Genomic DNA, 18,340 nt, shown 5'->3' with positions numbered 1-18,340 from the left:
CTCGGTTTTTAAAAAATTGAGTATAACCATTAGACTTTTGATAGAACTAGAAATTCCATTCCCATCATAAAGTTGTCACCAGTTTTTAAATAAAAATGGACATAGTTGAAGTGAGCCACAAACAGTTACGAGTATTATGCTGATGTAAATTACTAATTTAATTTCTGTCAAATATGTTGACTTGTTAACCAACTCAAGCTGATGGAAGGACTTATTGTAAGCTATAGCATCTTTTATGTCGCGTCAACTATCTCAGCAACAAAAAAATAATGGTAGAAATTGAAACTGTAGACACGAGCTCTGAGACTGGGCTCAAAGAACTATGTTCTATATGAATTAAAAATTGGCATCAGCTGGTCCATATAGATTGGATGTTACTTTAGCACAGTATCCAAAGGTCAATGGTATGGTATGACTATTAAAACAGTACTCTAGTATAGTAACTATAAACTACCGATATATGAAAACACAGTTATAATTACAACTATATAGAATCGAGTAAAAGTCCAATCATATAATTTTCTTTATTTCAGCTTCTCAGTGGTTACAAGTTGCCTGAATGGACTAAGAAAATATACCCAGATAAAATAAGAGATATTGTAGCTGAAACTTTTAATCAAATGGTAAACGGAACGTCGTCAATGCTTAAAATCCTTTCAGGTAAGTGATTTAGTTTATACTTTATTTTACTGTAAAAATTATGTATGGAACACATAATACATGAACACATACAAAATTGTTCAAAATTCCAATTAGGAAACAACTATTAATGACCGATGATATATATGAATTTGATACCTGGCAGTACCCAGTAGTTGTGCAAAAATTAAAATTGAAGATGCATCATGTATGCATGAATTTAACGATAAGTAAGGTAGTATAACAAAACAACTAGTTTACCCAAGAATTAAACAGTGATGTGATAGTTTTATCTATGATAATATAGACTTTGAAATTTTTTTTTATCTGATAAAAATAGCCTAACTGTAGGCATACTTACTAAACGGAGAGGAATCCATGTCAGCAATCATACAAGATCCTTTTCAGAGGAATTAAACAATGGCAAAACAGGGTTTTGATATGGTTTTAAATTTGCATATAACTTAGTTATAGTATTTTTGTCTCACCAACACTCACCAACGTTTCGGCCTCGATATAGAGGGTTAATTGACTCCTTAAGACTGATTAAGCTCAGTGACTTAATTTGTTATCTGTGCGGTGTTTGTTCCCCATTGAGAATGGCACTCTATATCAAGGCCGAAACCTCGGTGAGTGTTAGTGTTTCGCCTTTTTTGACACAGTCGTCGCTAGAAGAGCACAATTGTACATTAAGTGACCATGGAAGCCTATCCAGGAAGAATAGATGACTCCTTGTAAATTTTTACAGTGCACAAATGTTTGAGTTTTGTTTGTAAGGAAATAGCACAGCGCCCAGTTCATCCACCCCCATGTACGAAGACACAGATGTTTTAGGCAGATAGTTGTAGTGTAAAGGCCAGCGCACACAGAGACAGACAGACTTACACAGACGGATAGACTAAAATTCGCTCCCCATGTTATCAAATGTGGGAACACACTAAAGAATCCGTTTGCCTGCCAGAATCTGCTTGAGTTTGGTGGACAAAAATTTTTGGAATTGCCTCTTGGGTGATTTAAAAAAATCCTCCAGCAGACTTGATCTGCTACGCATGAACGTAGAGGTGTTTTCATTTTTCCACGTAACTTTTCTGCTAGGTGCGCTGTGGTTTGAATACACCTACTTGTCTAGTCAAATTATTAAATTAAATTAAATTCTCTTTATTCTTTGTATTCAAGTAATGCAAATAAATTAACTATGAAATACACAAAAGGCTACATATAAACATAAAGGGCCTGTGCAAAGAAAAGAAAACTGTATCAACAATTATGAACAGTATCACTCACCACCAACCATTTTTAAGTTGCAACCTAAGTCTCTATAGGCTCTAGCATGGAATAGTTTACACATAACTTCAGGCTGGGCATAGAGGGTCACAGCGCAGCATAATCACTTACCTAAAATACACTGGCCATTGGCAAGATTTGAACCTGGAACCTCGAGGACCAAAGCCTTGTGCTCCACCACTAGACCAGTTTGCTCTCCAACTCATTACCTATAGACTCGTTGTAATGTTGCAGGACCATTGTATTTCCGTGTATACGATCTACTCAGATCCAAGGTGAACGGTAACCTTACTCAGGGACACAAGATGTACCTCCACGCAGGTCATGATATCTCTGTCCTATCCCTGCTACGAGGGATTGGTTACAAGCCTCTGCATATAGTGAGGCCTGGGGACTGCGTCTTCTTGGAACTCCATAACTTGTCAAACATTTACTATGTAAAGGTAAATGTCAATTTGTTTTCTATTTACTAAAATGTAATGTTTTGTTTTCTATGTTTATGGTAACATTCATAAGAAATGACTTAGCTGTGTATGTACTTCGCAACGGTGTATGGCTCAAGAATAAAAATTTTGTCTTTGGATTACCTGTAGGAAAATGGGTCCACTCACAACACCACGAATATTTAGATCAGTAACAATATGGATCATAAGCATGAAAATATTATGTCACTTCTGTCATCCGTGGACAAAACTCATTGTAGAATGGTCTCAATTTAGGTTAAATAAGTTAACGGTAATAAACAAAAATTTATGTTGTACCGTACTACTGCAAAATGGCTGTTTTTAATACATTCATTGAGGGGCTAAAGTTGTCATCTGTACCATTTGTACCAGTTGTCCTTGGTACAAAGGATTTCATCTTCTGATAATAATGAATAACATTTTGTGTGTTTATCATTATGATAACACAAACCGAAATGTAAAAGAATTCTCAAGTAATTTGAATATAACATACATGGTGTTATTAATTATTAATATTGTTATAATATTAATATTTTTACTTGGAATAAGCTTACTTGAATAAGCTAACTTTTTAAACTAATGGAAATACTTATTGTGTATCTGGATCCGGATCCGAAGATCCGAAGATCCGGATCCGAATTTTTCAAGATCTGCATCCGGATCCGGTACCGACATTTTCTTGGATCCGCCCATCACTAGTTTTTACATTGATTTCTTTTAGTCTGTTGTGTGAAAAACACTCAGATCCTCCGACATTATTGATTTATGTTGAATAAGCTAACTTTTTAAACTAATGGAAATACTTATTGTGAGCAACTGTTATGACCCATCAACTTTGTCAGTAACAAAATACAAGGTAGAAAATAGATGGATTATAGATGATTCAGTCAGTTTCATTTAGTCAGTGACAGTGATAAGACAGTGCTGGCTAGCCTTTACAGTTTTAACCTGTTTTATAACTTTTTATTACATTTTATTCATTTGATCAACATGACTAGTTTTGTGATTTTGACATTATTTTAAAGAATCTTCTGACATACCACAATGTATTAATAGATTGATGATGTGGTTGCATGCAATGACCTGACGAAGTTCTAAGGAACGAAACTAGTTGTCATACCAGAAACTGTGGTTGCATAAGGTAATCCTTTTATTTTATCAATAAAAAATATGATTTGAGACACAAGCGCACTCTGGGTCTGGCTCACACAACTATTCTTTTAATAAAAAATTGGCTACAGCTGTCCATATGAATGTGATGTCTACTTCAGTATTCAATAGGCAATGGTAATGGTAAAAGTTGTTTTGTCCGCAGATATTCTACCTGTCGCTGCTGACCACGGGTGAAGAGTTCCGAGAGTTGCATGTCCCAGGTTGCCCCCTCCCCTGCCCCCTCTCTACATTTCTGACCCTGGCTACTCCTCTGTCCCCTTCTCAGTGGGCGGCAGAGTGCAGTTCATGATTGTGTCTCAAAAAGTTTTTGAAAAATAAATACTGTTTGGATAAAAACTACTTTGAAGTTCTAACATGTATTTTATCTTGTGGTTCTTAAATAGCATTATGTCTACAACTTATCATTCATTGTAATATAGGAAAAATTTCTATCCAGAGCTTGAAAAGTTCAGCTACTGGATTTATTTTGATTTTCTAATGTTAAGAATTAAATTCTGTGTAAAAAAGGTACATAAAGGTTCCTGATGATAATAATGTGCCGCTAATGATAAAAACAATCATAATGCAAGTAGTTTTTATCTTATAACAGCAGATCTCCACTTAACGCTTAAAACCCGAATGAAAAATTTACCAAAGATAAGTGTGATATTTTTATTAAAATTAAAATTCTTTTACTATTTGTTTTATTTCAAGTTTTAGATTTGGTTCTTTTAGTACTTTAAAGAAGTCACTGCTGCATAGAAAGACTTTTTAGTACAGTTTCAACATATGGGTAACAGACATTTAGCTAGTATGTAAATTAATACATTTTTACTATAACACCTTATTTGCTATTTCATTTTCACTATAAACGTTTTACCAATTGACTAGATATTAAACTGTACATACTAAGCAATCTAAATTAAAAATGTAATCTTATTTAATCTTAGTTCCAATAAACATTGTTTTCACAAAGTAAAAAGTCGTAATTTACCACATTAATTGAAACATATTTAAATAAATAGCACATTTACTAAGCTGAGATTGCAAACTACTAGCAAAAGTGAAGAATGTGCATGTTTTGTTCCGTAAATGATAATTCACTGATTATCTTCGACTGATGTCTGTTTTAATCAGAAGTAATTTGTTGTGTTGTAATAAGTGAGAGTGATTACTTTTCTTAACAAAAATGGAGGATACATCATTCTAGGTAAGCAAGTGAACATTAAGTTATATCTACAATTAATTATGACTGATATACAATGCCATATTGTTTTTAAACGTTAGTTTTTGTATATAATGAATTGGCTGGTTCTAGTATACCAATATTAAAACATTGGTTTACAAATTTAGTGAGCTCTTTTTATTATGGCAAGTTGATGGCACTATATAAATAAACGGCATCAGCAATATCTTACACATATTTTCTTCCATTAGCTTGTTAACAACCCTTATCATGGGTAAGCAGTGGGAGTACTATGAAATTTATGGGGAAAATCATAAAGCTACAAAAACTTTTGAATTGTAATTTTTACATGGTACTTTCGTGTTAAAGGGAACATTCATTATTATCGAAGATTTTTTCGATATATCGATATTTTTGTTTTCCGATCCATTACAAATTGACAACTGATCTTTAGGCTAAAATAGACCATTATATGGATTAAGAAATGAAACTGTTCTAAGCTAACCTAACATAACCAACCAAACTTGTTGTACTATTTAAAAATTCCTTTTGATAACAGAAAAGGCAAGGTATAAACACAGAATTTTTAAATGTTACACAGCAAGTTTGGTTAGTTATGTTAGGTTATTTTTTTTAGAACAGTTTCATTTTATAATCGTTTGTTGATACTGAACAATATTTATCGTAGTTGTCAGCTGATATGTTTCAATTTGTTAATATAGATATATCGAGAAAAAATCATCGATAATAATGAATGTTCCCTTTAACAGGAAAGTACCTTTTACAGCAATAGGGATTGTACCATTTTGTTTCCAATTATAAGCTCCATAATATACTAAATTTTAATCGAAATCGGTCGAGTCCTTTTGAAAGAAAATTTTTTTTTAGGTTATTTTTGGGTTTAATAGAAAAATTACCATTATGAATCAAGATTTTAAAAAAATATTTAAACCCTGGAGATACTAGGGATTACACATCTAACCAAAATCGGATCCCAGGTGTGGTCTGTAGCTCTGTACACAGACATCACTTTAAAACCAAGTTGTTGATGGGTTCAGGGGGACCCGAAAAGGATATATCCACCCAAAACTCAAACTCAAAATTTTTACAAAACGATTTCTCCATTTACTAAGTATAGACGGAGGAAGTAAAAATAAATATCTTTTAAATTATATGTACTTAACCCTTCCAGGGCTAAATTAATGAAGGGCTGGAGCTTAATTATTGTTTGCCAAAATTCAAGAATTAAAGTGTTTACGTATTCATTTTGCTTGAAATAATTCATGGATCATAAACAGATTTTTCTTAGCGCTGAACTAATTTTTGTACAAAGCTATGAAGAAAATAAAATTTGGTTTGACGGTTATCTTAGGCCCACAAAAAACATAAGGTGGATGGATATATCCGTCTGCCGCCCTCAGTGATAATCACAACTGCCAAGATATAATCTGGGTATTCTTGTGGGGGACAGACGGATATATCCGTCAACCTTAGGCTATTCCTTCTCTTGTTTGATTTTTTATTCATAAAAATGTATCCATCATTTTGAAGTAAATCTAACCACTCAGTTCCGCTCCCATAACCTCATTCCCATTCCCCACCAAGACTTCCACTACGTAAAGACTGTTCTTCAGGTTCATCATATCCATCACATTCAATACTATTATTTTCATTGCCAAAGAAAACCCCCACAGTAATACTTTTACCAAGCATCTCAAAACATCTCCTTTACATTTCCAATAGTTTGGATTGGTCACATTAGCTAAATGACAAAAATGAAGCCCAAAACACAAATGTAAACATCACTCACTAACAACCATGTGTGAAGTGCCAGTTTCACAATATTCACAAACTCTATGGTGCAAAATAATAGCTGAAACAGCTGCAGCGATTATTTTTGCCAACCACAAAAACAAAATAACCCATTTATAATGCAGTGTAATGTTTATTCTTTGTATTATAAACAATGTATATCGATTTGTTAGCCCAGAAAAGACATTTCTTGGGACGGATATATCCGTTTTCAGCCTGAAAAGTAAATAAAGATTGACGGATATATCCGTCCATAGCCCTGGAAGGGTTAATTGTTAATATATATTTAGTGTTGCATGAACACCATAGTTAACTGAAAAAACACTTATCATATGAAATCATATGAAATTTTATCATAGGTAAACAATTAAGTTTTAATTATTTTAAGATGTCAATACAGAAAGTAAACGTTTTTTGTGATTTTACTCTCATTTGTAATGACCAATAATTGTGAATGTTTAAAGTCACTGCTCAGAATAATGGTTATAGGCAAGAAATGGGTTTGAATTTATATGAATAATCACATATTTCATAATTGATTTAGGAAAATGGGATCAATTTGGAGTAACAGTGATCCAACGATCAAGACGGAGCCTGAGAGAGACTTGTCATCCCTTCAGTATGTATACAGTGTGAGTAAACACAAATTTAATTAGGGTTTCAATTATTACGTGTAGGTACTATAAATTCTTTTGAGGTACGGTATTGGTAAACATTGCTGAAGTTAGTTGCTAATAGATGGATGTTTAGTAATTTTCTAAAAAGTAAAATCATAGATGAATAATTTTGCCTTTTAAAAGATTTTATTCAGTAAGTTTTGGGTTTTCAAAAGACATAGCCTAATGTATAGGAATATATATATTATATAATATATATTTTTTCAATACTACATTATTGGATATAATTCAGTGTGCAGTTCAGGTTAAGTGAAAGAAATTAGCCTGTTTCTTAAAAAAATCCATTTAATTTACATAAATTAGTTCTAGGTTTTAAGGCAATTTATTCTGTCAAGGCTGCAACTGTCAGATAATGACCATGCAGAAGTCTTGTATGCAGTTTTGTAGGCCTAGTGGATACAGCTTAGCCATGAACATTATAGCCAAGCAAGAGATATTTCAGATATTTGACGAGCTATTTTCATATCTCATCAAAATATATCCTCTTGAGAAAGCCTCAAGAACAATTTTACCCTTAAAATGCCATGTGGCTTTTATGTTACCCTTACCCCAACGGAAACTAACATCTTTGACTATTAATAAACATTTTGGGTTATGCTTGAAAGGAAATGTTTTGTGTTTTTGAACATACTTTTAGCTCAAAAGATATAATTAGTATATAGCTCTTACTAATTTGTACTGTTCAAGGCCTATGTGTGAAAGGTGAACCATTTTTATAATTCTGTATTCTTCAGTTTTTCAGACATGGTACCAGAGCTCCCCTGTATAAACCCTACCCCAACAACCCCTATAAGTCTATCTACCCGGAGCATTTCCCAGGACCACCAGGTGAACTAACAGATGTGAGTATAAAACCTTTAAATAATTTACTTAGGTGTCCATTGTCTAGTGAATGTTTTAGCCACAAGTCATAGGTAATTTATTTGCATAACACTTTTCGTTAATTAGCAGAGAGGGGTTCCAAGTTTATGCGTCCATCTACTACCACACTATCTGACTGGGACGGTGGCGTCGTCCAGTAATCCAGCTACTAGGAGGTCACGAATTTAAGTTATTTATAGGCATGCACTGTGGATGCGATGCTTCCTGGTGTGGATTAACGTCCGCACTAGTGAGTACTATGACTATCCGCAGTACTATACTGATTATTAGACTAATTTGTTAATTACAAGGAAAACATGTGGTTCGGATTCCACTATAAACTGTAGGTCCCTTAGCTGCCATTGACTGTATGGGCTACTAATTAACAGCTGTGCCTAAGGAACATGTCGGCCTTAGTCACTAACAAGACTACAAGATCGCACCACTCATCTTACAGTTATCCTTCGACCTTCACTCATATTTGGGTTAAAATACGCACATAGTGGCTTCCCTATCTTAAATAATTGATAATTGACCACTGACTAAAATATATCTACTTCAATAATAAGTTTTGGAACGTCTAAAATAGCTATTTAAACCCATAATTGAGTTGTCAACATTTAGGGGTAATCAGATCATATTCTTTTACAGGAAGGAAAGCGACTCATGTATAAAGTAGGACGAAGACTGAAGGCTGTCTATGGTAAATTTATTGGACCTTACTCAGCAGAGAATGTGACCATAACATCAACAGATATGAGTAGGACCATCACAAGTGCGATGGCAACTTCTGCGGGTCTCTTCCCTCCAGCTGAACCGATATTTAATAATATGATGTGGCAGCCAATCCCTGTGTGGCATAACACTTTGGATTTTGACAAAGCATATGTAAGTGTATGCAAACTGTTTTGTGTAAATTACTGAGGAAGGATTGTAGTGTTGAGTAAAGGCATGTGGGTTTGATATGTTTGTACCTAACATACATTGACCTTTCCATTTTATTTGTTAAACTGTAAGTTTACCACGTATTCCACAAATTCAGACAGCTGATAAAAAAACAAATTAAATAAACTATTTTACTCATACCTACTATGTGGTGGTAGGTTCATTTATCCTAAAACTTTGTCATAGATCATTTTTATTCTAAAACTTTAAGGGCCGAAACAAAAATTCTATAACCGTTCCGTTGCTGTATCAACCCTGGCTCTGCTTTCAATTTATAAGTTATGAAAATATATCAATTTGAACTACTTTGGTGTTTGATATAGTGCATCTTCCCGTTGGGAAGCACTAGTAATCAGCTAGTATAGTAATTTATATTTATTTGTTTAATTAATTTTTTCATTCAATTTTGAAAAAAAAGTTTGAAACCATTCTTTTTTCACAGTTTTATAGTAACTTAATTATTTTTTGTGAGTTTATTGATGTAATGGTTTGATTTTACTGACATTTTCTTGTAAGATTTCAAAAGTGTATCCTCAGAAAATTGTTCTGAAAAATAGTATTTTTTAGATTTTTAATGACCCTGACTATCCCAGCCTAGGACTAAAAGATTGTCCAAAATATGGAAAAATGATTAAAGAGGGTTACGAACTTACAAAGAACCCTGACCCAAGTGAGGCCAATAAACCAATATACGAGTTGCTTAAGAAACACACAGGCAGAACTGACATCAACTCCATTGATACACACTATGAGATATGGGACACCATTCAGTTTGAGGTAGGCACCAAGTATTTATTAAACATTTCAGTTCAATTTCATAAATTAAATAATATTGATTTCTGTATCACCTAGGATCATTCTAGAAGTAACTTTATGGAGTTCTCAGAAAATAAAACATTTCTGAATTTTGTTAGTGGAGTAGTGGATAAATAATATTATCTTATTAGAGAAAAACAATTCTGAGGACAAAATTGTGTTACTAATCAAAATTTCTAAAAGGTTTTCATAGGCAGAACAGGTCATGTTTGATTATTTTTAACCAAAGTAAGGTAAGGTTCTGAGCAATATCAACTATTTTACTGAAAATTGGAAGTTCTGCTGAGACATAATACTGTGGATTACAAATAACTATTAGGTCTGTTACTGGTTAGCTTTACCCAAAAAAACCAATTGCCAAAAATTTTTGTAAAATAACAGTTAGGACCAAGCGATTCTGACTTGTTTTACACACATTATAATATTTTACTTATCGTTTCAGAAGTAATATATTTTATTTGAGTTTTCAATCATCAAATGGATGAGATTATTTTTATATGGCATCAACACCAGGATGCGTAAAAGGCGAAGATGAGGGAAGGATGAATGTTGAATGGATAAGATTGATAAGATGACATCTTTGTTGCTGACCATGAATATCAGCCAGGTCCATTCATTAAAATCCCAATGATCAAGGACAGCTGTGTCCAGTTTCCAACCATCAAGAAGCTCCTGACTTTTCTCAGGATCGATCTGACAATCTTTTGATTGTTGAGCGAGCACTACAACCACTCTGCTACCCAGCTGTATACAATATCTCATTAACTCTAAGGACCATCACAAGTGTTTATTTATTCCAGAGCCTCAACGGTCTACAGCAGCCACAATGGGTCACACAGCCACGGCCTGAGTTCAACAACAAGCCTCTGTATCCGGATATGATGGCACCACTTTTAGTTGAGCTTTTTGAAAAGTCTATCTACCTCAACAAAAGCAAAGAAATGCTTTCTTTTTATGCAGGTATGTATATATTGGAAAGAGTTAGGGGCCTTGATATTTGAATTCCTTAACTGGTTAAAACCAAAGACAATTGAGGAAATTATCTGAATCAGAAAACTACTGTATTCTTATATGATGTAATTTTATTTAAAATTTATTGTAGTAGCCCTGGAACTGTAATAATGACTACTATTGGTTTTATATTACCTCTGTCGTAAGTTCCAAATTTTAACTTTCGTCGATGCTACATGTTTTGGCGATCTGCCATTGTCAAGCATACAGTCCAGGAAAAAATCCACTTGCACACATAAACCAACAACGAAGCTATACAAGGGGATTTTTTTAATGTATACATTCCTTGACTGTATGCTTGACAATGGCAGCTCGCCGAAACATGTAGCATCGACAAAAGTTACAATTTGGAACTGACAACAAGTATGAAATCAATATTAGTAATTTTATTTCTTTTTACGATGATTTGTTTCTAATAGTTTTTGCTCAAAAATCCGATACTTAAAAACAGATTTTGAACATATATGTTCATTGATTGCAGGACCTCTGCTTCACCACATTCATGAAAAGTTCATGAAAAAATCACAAGACAATACTTTTGCTGAAAAATTCAGATTTCATGCCACTCATGATGACACACTCTTCGCCTTGCGGTGGGGTCTTGGATTGGATAAGCCACAAATGATAGGACCAGGAGATGGATTCATATTTGAGCTTCACAAAGAGACTCTCGCAGATAAACGGTCTTGTGACACTATTAACCCTTCCCGGACGGGCGAAATCGTGACATAGGACGGGCAAAAATCATAGGAAAAAATAAAAATTAATTTTCCTTTTTTGTGTTTTATTATACGAATATACATAAAATAAACACAATGGAACACTTCATACTGTCCAAATAATTTTTTACTCGTTTTTATTTGAAAAAAAATTATGCGGATATATCCGCTCCCCGTCCGCAGATGAGTAGAAAAGCTGCGGATATATCCGCCACCCGTCTTTGAAGATATGACTATGACAACGTTAGGTAATAAATAAAGAACAATATGTTGTTGCGTTGTTTATTATATAAAACTGTTTCAAGAAAATAACACTTCAAGAAAAAGTTGAACTACAATTTCAGTTTTCAAAAAGTTACAAAATCATTTTACGGGGTTTACAAGGTGCCTGTAAATAGTCCATTCTTATAAAACAATAAAAAACAACAATAATTTCAGTTTTCAAAAGGTTACAAAATCATTTTACAGAGTTTACAAGGTGCCTGTAAATAGCCCATTCTTATAAAACAAGAAAAAATAACAATAATTTCAGTTTTCAAAAGGTTACAAAATCATTTTACAGAGTTTACAAGGTGCCTGTAAATAGCCCATTCTTATAAAACAAGAAAAAATAACAATAATTTCAGTTTTCAAAAGGTTACAAAATCATTTTACAGAGTTTACAAGGTGCCTGTAAATAGCCCATTCTTCTAAAAATAGTCTTTTTGAGTGTGGTACACCTCAAAACATGTGTCTGGATGTAAGTACGGTTTTTCGTCACATGTTTTACAAAAGTACACAGTTTCCTTACGAACTTTGTTCTTTGCACAAACATGACATCTGAAGGACCCCTTCGGTGATTTGCCCATAACATGGAGTTTTCCGTTCAGCCGTTGAATATCATTTTTCGGTCGTCCTGGTCGTCTTCTTGTAAAATTGCAGGTCTCCTGAACGTAGTCTCTTACTAAATCTTCCACAAGGCTAAGTCTAAACTGTTTGTGAGACATTGCTACTCTGTTGTTCTCTTCTTGCAAGGATTTATATAGAATATAAGAGTTTATAGTAGACACTTCAAGGAGCCAAAAGAAAAGTTTGCGATACCATTTTTTAGTACGCCTCATAAACTGATAACTAGATATCACGTGGTCAGCACGATCAACTCCACCCATGTGTTTAGTGTAATCTAAGACAACATCAGGCTTTAGTACAGGAGGTTTATTTGGCCACTTGCTGGGCTTCTCTGTCATCTCATTCCGGCTTATTTTGTGTTTGGTTGTAAGCATAGTTACCACTCTTTTGTCCTTCCAATAAATAACACCCAAGTCTTTGTTTCTTCGTGCTTCTACATCACCACAATTGAGCGGTTTGCTTAGTGTTGGCATTTCCTTTCTATTATTCATAACCGTTCCCGTAACAAACATATTTTTCTTCAGCAACTCTTTAGCCAGTTCAGGGCTATTGTAGTAACGGTCGACGTATACATGGTGACCAGATGGAGGGTCCAGGGGATCTTTTACTAAAGAATCGCAGAGTTGTAGAACAGTATTTGTTGTTTTCAAAAGCTCATCCTCGTTACCATCACTTTTACCGTAATATGGGCTGAAACTGTAAATATACCCATTCAGAGCATCAGAAAGAACAAACACTTTTAGCCCAAATTTTACAGGCTTGTCGGGGTTGTAAACTCTGAATGAAATCTTGCCCTTGAATGAAATAGTGCTCTCATCCACTGACACATACGAGCTTGGCGTATAGAATAGTTTACATTGCTCTTGAATTGTGTTCACAATATTTCTTATTTTGAGGTCACGTGCGCTTCCCTGTTCATGACTAAAGTGTAATCTCCAAAACAGCATCAAAAACCTATCTCGAGTAAAAACATCGGAAAAAAAGGGCATCTTGTTTACCCAGGACAATGAAAAGTAGTCCTTTATATCAGGCAACGGGTGAAGTCCCATATTCAGTACAACCCCGAGAAGAGCTCGGATCTCTGTGGTTGTTGTATCAGCCCAAACCTTTTGTTTCCTTTGGTTTTGAATAGGCAAACTTTGAGCATATAGGTTGGTTTCATCACAAATCAATTGTATCAGATTACTATGAAAGTAAAGTGAAAAGAAATCAATTGGTTTTGAAGTGAGATCAAATTCTGTAGGCAGATTACGACCGTAATTGCAGTTATAAATAGGAATAGTACTTACAGGTCCACTGTCACTGTCGGTCACAAAAGCATACTCCTTATCCCACTTCATACGAAGGAGTTTAGCTTTAGTTAGATTTGGTTGTTGTGCCTCTGTAGACCTCTTTTTAGATGGCTTTTTAGAGTTCTTTGCAAATGACTTTTTGGACGCCATTGTAGATTCATTGGTTGAACTATGAAGGCTTTCTTTTTCCGAGTCAATAAAACTTGAGGCATTCCCAATATCGTCCTCACTAACTTGTTCATCACTAATACTTTCCACTTGAACCACATTACATTCATCTTGAGGAACATCAGCGTCTTTGTCATTTTCGGATACAAAACCATTTACTATATCAATATCATTTCCATCGATATTTGCATTATTTACATCACAACTACGCACAGATATGTTGTCATCTTCGTCCAATTCCATCCCATCAACAGCAACATCACCCTCCGAAAAACTCTTGTTCAATAACTCAATAATATCACCAGAAAAACTAGTACTATTTACGTTATAAGCCATCGTGCATCACTATCTCATTCTGCTAGACAGACAACTGTAACGTTTGGCGCCAACACACAGACAACGTGGTTTTGAGCGCGAAACGTCGTGGGGGGTGTAGGAGAGGTGGTTGGCGTGAGGGAGAAAGGGGCGGCGCGGGAGAGAGGGGCAGCGCGGGAGAGAGGGTCAGCGCGGGAGAGAGGGGCAGCGCCTGAGAGAGGGGGAGTGCGAGAGAGAGCGCAGCCATGGATAGAGCAGGAAAGTGGCGCCTTGGTACCGCGAAACATCTGGTTACTGTTTGTAACCTTTCAAACAGACCTGCCAGTCTGTCTGAAAAGAAGGCGGATATAACCGCTTCCCGTCCGGAACATAAAAAACCATAGGCTGATATATCCGTCACCCGTCCTTAATCGCTAATGACTTATGCGGATATATCCGTCACCCGTCCGGGAAGGGTTAAGGTAAGTGGAATTATCATCCCATTAACAAAAACAGATATAAAAATACTTCACTGAATAGACATATTTAACTTTTAATTGAGTATGGACTGATATCTTGAATTTGAAGAGGGTGTGATAAAAATTATTAAGAGTTATTAAATTATCTATATCTATATATGTATATATGTATGTACCATATGGACTCCGAAACCGCTTGACAGATTGTAATGAAACTTTCAGGCATTATTCAATGGTTGTGTGAAGTTTGGTGCAGATCCGTCAAAAGGGCCCCAGAGGATTTTAAGGGGTCCAATGTCAGACTTTTGGAACTACAATGTTTTCAAATAAATATAATTTAAAAGCAGATGTTTACTCTCACCAACTGTTTTGTAGGTTTGAATCATCACAACATTATGTATTAGTCATGTTTTGAAATAGCGCCACACATTTTACTTTTGGATAAGTTCAAATATATTAAACTCCAATTGTAGCACACTTGTGCACTCAACAACGTTTAAATTCTCAACTATTAAATATGTATACATAAAAAGTAAAAACCTTTATTAAAGTATTATAACAATAAAATGGATGGAAAAAGTGTACATGTAGCTCGGAATGGAGCAATTGCAAAGTATGACAGGAGTTGCTTGAAAACGAATAATTTGAAAGTCCTGAGCTTAAAAGTCAACTCAAAGATTATGTAATTGAATGGAAATATTCACGATGTTCATAATAGTTCAATATAATCAACATTTCTTGTAAATATCTTATAGTTTTTCAAAAGCTGATCTTGTTTTTTAGTGTTTTCTAAAAACGTTTCCCACTCATAGCCGCATTAGGCTGTCCATGTTTATCTTCGTCATTGATATTGTAGCCTGCATGGTACCACCCATTGTCGCCAATACGTTTACAAATTTCAGTTATTTTTTTATGGCGATAACATTTGTTCACATTACTTAAGAACTACCTGATTTCCTGCTTAACCTGTATGTCATGATTTTTTTTTTCTTCAATTGGCATTATTTTGGTTAGTTACTGTAGTTAACGTCAATTATATTTACCAGAGAATATGCAAAGTTAAAAGGCCCGATGTTGTTCAGATGGTATTTGTATGTTTCCCTTTACTGTGAATAATAGTTGAATCCTTCCATGAAAGTTTTCAAAAGGTTTCTTGGATGTAGTCATATTCTTCGAAAATCACTTGAACTTTTATGGAAACATATACAAAAAAAAAAAAAAATATTGAAATGCTTTCTTTTTTCATACATTCCTCGACATTAAAATTTAATGTAATGAAAAATTTATAATGAAAAAAAAAAAAAAAAAAACGTTTCCCACTCATAGCCGCATTAGGCTGTCCATGTTTATCTTCGTCATTGATATTGTAGCCTGCATGGTACCACCCATGAAAGTTTTCAAAAGGTTTCTTGGATGTAGTCATATTCTTCTAAAATCACTTGAACTTTTATGGAAACATATACAAAAAAAAAAAAAAATATTGAAATGCTTTCTTTTTTCATACATTCCTCGACATTAAAATTTAATGTAATGAAAAAAAAAAAAAAAAAAAAAAATTTTTTAATTTTTTAATTTTTTTTTTTTTTTTTTTTTTTTAAAGAAAAATATCCTGTATGTAATGTCCTTGCCGAACCAGTTTTATTTAGCCTTAGAGGGTTTTCCTCTGTGATGATCACAAAGTAAAGTCCACGTTTCCTACTAAAACTGGTAGCACTTCGGCTAACATCCTCGTTCATTGTTTGTAGGAATCTTCATTATATAGGCTAATAAGGGAAGAGTAAATTCTTAAAAAAACTTCATCTCTATTTATTTTACTTGGTGGCATTCTATGACTTGTGAACTATGTTTCCATACCTTACAAATCGGTTCTATCAATGATTGCTCAAGAAATATAGTACACTATGTCAATTTATTTTTCTTATTTGGTGAAATATTTCGTTCAGGCTTTCTCATTTTTTTCCATTGTAATATGTTTTTTCCGCAAACCCAAATTCAAATAGTAAATATTTAATTTTGACCAAATCATGAAATTTGTATGCACGTGTTTCCTTGAATTGCAAAATAAATATCAACACATCAACAGCAATTAAATTATTCATCTGAATGTAAACAAATATTTTCTTCATAAGGATAACAATCATGAGAACTTCAAAAGCCACTGGGGCAGAGCCTAAGGGGCCTTTTAAAAAATATAAGGTCAGTTAGCAAATCTACGCGACACGCTCTTTTCAATGAGATGTGAATGGTCAAAATCTGTCAAGAAACGGCAGAGCAGTTCAAAGGACAAATTGTGTGTTGGCGTATTAATTATATCGATAACTCAATACAATTTCATCGTTTAAGTAAAACTCTCTATATAGTCACATAGTTTTGTCACTTAAAATATATAGGGTACTTACGTATTAAACGGAGGCCACATTTTGTCAGCGCGCTGTGGCGGTTATGTTAGGTTGGGTTATCATAATAGAAAGTATAACTCGTCTGGTATCGATTCATAACGAAGCGAGGAAAGTCCTACACACATAATATTTACGATAACCCAACCTAACATAACCGCCGCAGCGCGCTGACAAAATGTGGCCTCCGTTTAATACGTAAGTACCATATATAGCTTTCTTGAATCAATTATTAAATCACATACTATAAAGGATTTCAAGAATAAATTTTATTGTTGGCTGACCAATAACCCGTTTTATAGTCTAGAAGATTATTTTAACAATAAGATTCTTCAGTTGTAATATTTGAAATAAGTATTGTAATATGTCATTTTGTTTATTTAGCTATAAGTATTGTATGCATTAACTGACTAAGCTATAATTTCAGCTGTATCATGGACATTGTCGATAATTTGTAAAAATCCAAAAGACAATAAAGAATATTTCATTTCATTGGGAAACACAAAAAGAAATTATGTTTCCAAAAATTTCGTTACTACTGCACCACAGTCAAAATCACTAAGCACTTTCACAAGACTTGTAATGACAGTTGCCAGAAACTGCATGATATTACACATGATGTTTCCAGTATTTTGTACACAACCACATGACTGCACGGTGAATGTGGGATAGAGTATAGGAGAGGCTCTACAAGTAAAGTAATTTCATGTTTTTGTAGGTGTTCTTCTGTGACAGCCACAAGTTGGAGATAGAAGAACTCGATCTTCGTAAGTGTGAATCACCGTGTACTCTGGATTGTTTCATGGATAAATATCCTGGAGTAAGCCCTTCACAGTGGCAGGATAGCTGTGGATCACTAAAATAATAAAATAGGGTTAAAATTTCTCATTGTGTTTTATGTTTTGCTTTCAAAACCTCACTGGTCTTTTTAATGAGGTCAAACACTACTTTTTTCCTTTATAAATGCTTTGAAATGTTGAAAGTTCCCTTGACTTACAGTCAGCTCTTCAACAAGGTGGCAAAAATCTAGGGGTGAATATAGTTCAAAGTACAAACCCCAAAAAGGCATACTTGGAAAATTTAAGATCTTTCGTTTGATAGAATCTTTGACAATTAATACTGCAATTACAAACAAGTAAAAAAAAAACACACTAGTAAAAAACCAGATTTCTTAGTAAAAAAACCATTAAAAGATTTTATAAATTAGATAGATAGATTGTAAATAGTTGTAACATGCAAACAAAGTTTTAGTATGCA

At 34.1% G+C, this 18,340-nt stretch overlaps 3 protein-coding genes across 3 annotated transcripts; 2 read left to right on the top strand and 1 right to left on the bottom strand.

Annotated features, from left to right (window-relative positions):
- The first annotated feature begins 1,688 nt into the window (after positions 1 to 1,688).
- Positions 1,689 to 3,850, top strand: LOC128992947 (venom acid phosphatase Acph-1-like). The gene is made up of 3 exons (XM_054416693.1): positions 1,689 to 1,734; positions 2,158 to 2,366; positions 3,703 to 3,850. The coding sequence occupies exons 1-3, from the start codon at positions 1,689 to 1,691 to the stop codon at positions 3,847 to 3,849; spliced, it is 402 nt and encodes a 133-aa protein (XP_054272668.1). The 3' UTR covers position 3,850.
- A 3,078-nt stretch (positions 3,851 to 6,928) lies between these two features.
- LOC128992946 (lysosomal acid phosphatase-like) lies at positions 6,929 to 11,579 on the top strand. Its single transcript, XM_054416692.1, has 6 exons — positions 6,929 to 7,169; positions 7,949 to 8,056; positions 8,727 to 8,963; positions 9,588 to 9,797; positions 10,637 to 10,796; positions 11,329 to 11,579. The coding sequence occupies exons 1-6, from the start codon at positions 7,086 to 7,088 to the stop codon at positions 11,577 to 11,579; spliced, it is 1,050 nt and encodes a 349-aa protein (XP_054272667.1). The 5' UTR covers positions 6,929 to 7,085.
- A 676-nt stretch (positions 11,580 to 12,255) lies between these two features.
- LOC128992945 (piggyBac transposable element-derived protein 4-like) lies at positions 12,256 to 14,250 on the bottom strand. Its single transcript, XM_054416691.1, has one exon. The coding sequence runs from the start codon at positions 14,248 to 14,250 to the stop codon at positions 12,256 to 12,258; it is 1,995 nt and encodes a 664-aa protein (XP_054272666.1).
- Positions 14,251 to 18,340: the final 4,090 nt, after the last annotated feature.

This window comes from Macrosteles quadrilineatus, unplaced genomic scaffold (genome assembly GCF_028750875.1).
Source record: "Macrosteles quadrilineatus isolate MER2022 unplaced genomic scaffold, UCM_ALF_1.0 Scaffold_4__1_contigs__length_99947679, whole genome shotgun sequence".
NCBI classification, from domain to species: Eukaryota; Metazoa; Arthropoda; class Insecta; order Hemiptera; family Cicadellidae; genus Macrosteles; species Macrosteles quadrilineatus.
The sequence above is the reverse complement of the archived record's forward strand: the minus strand, read 5'-3'. Positions and strand labels throughout refer to the sequence as shown.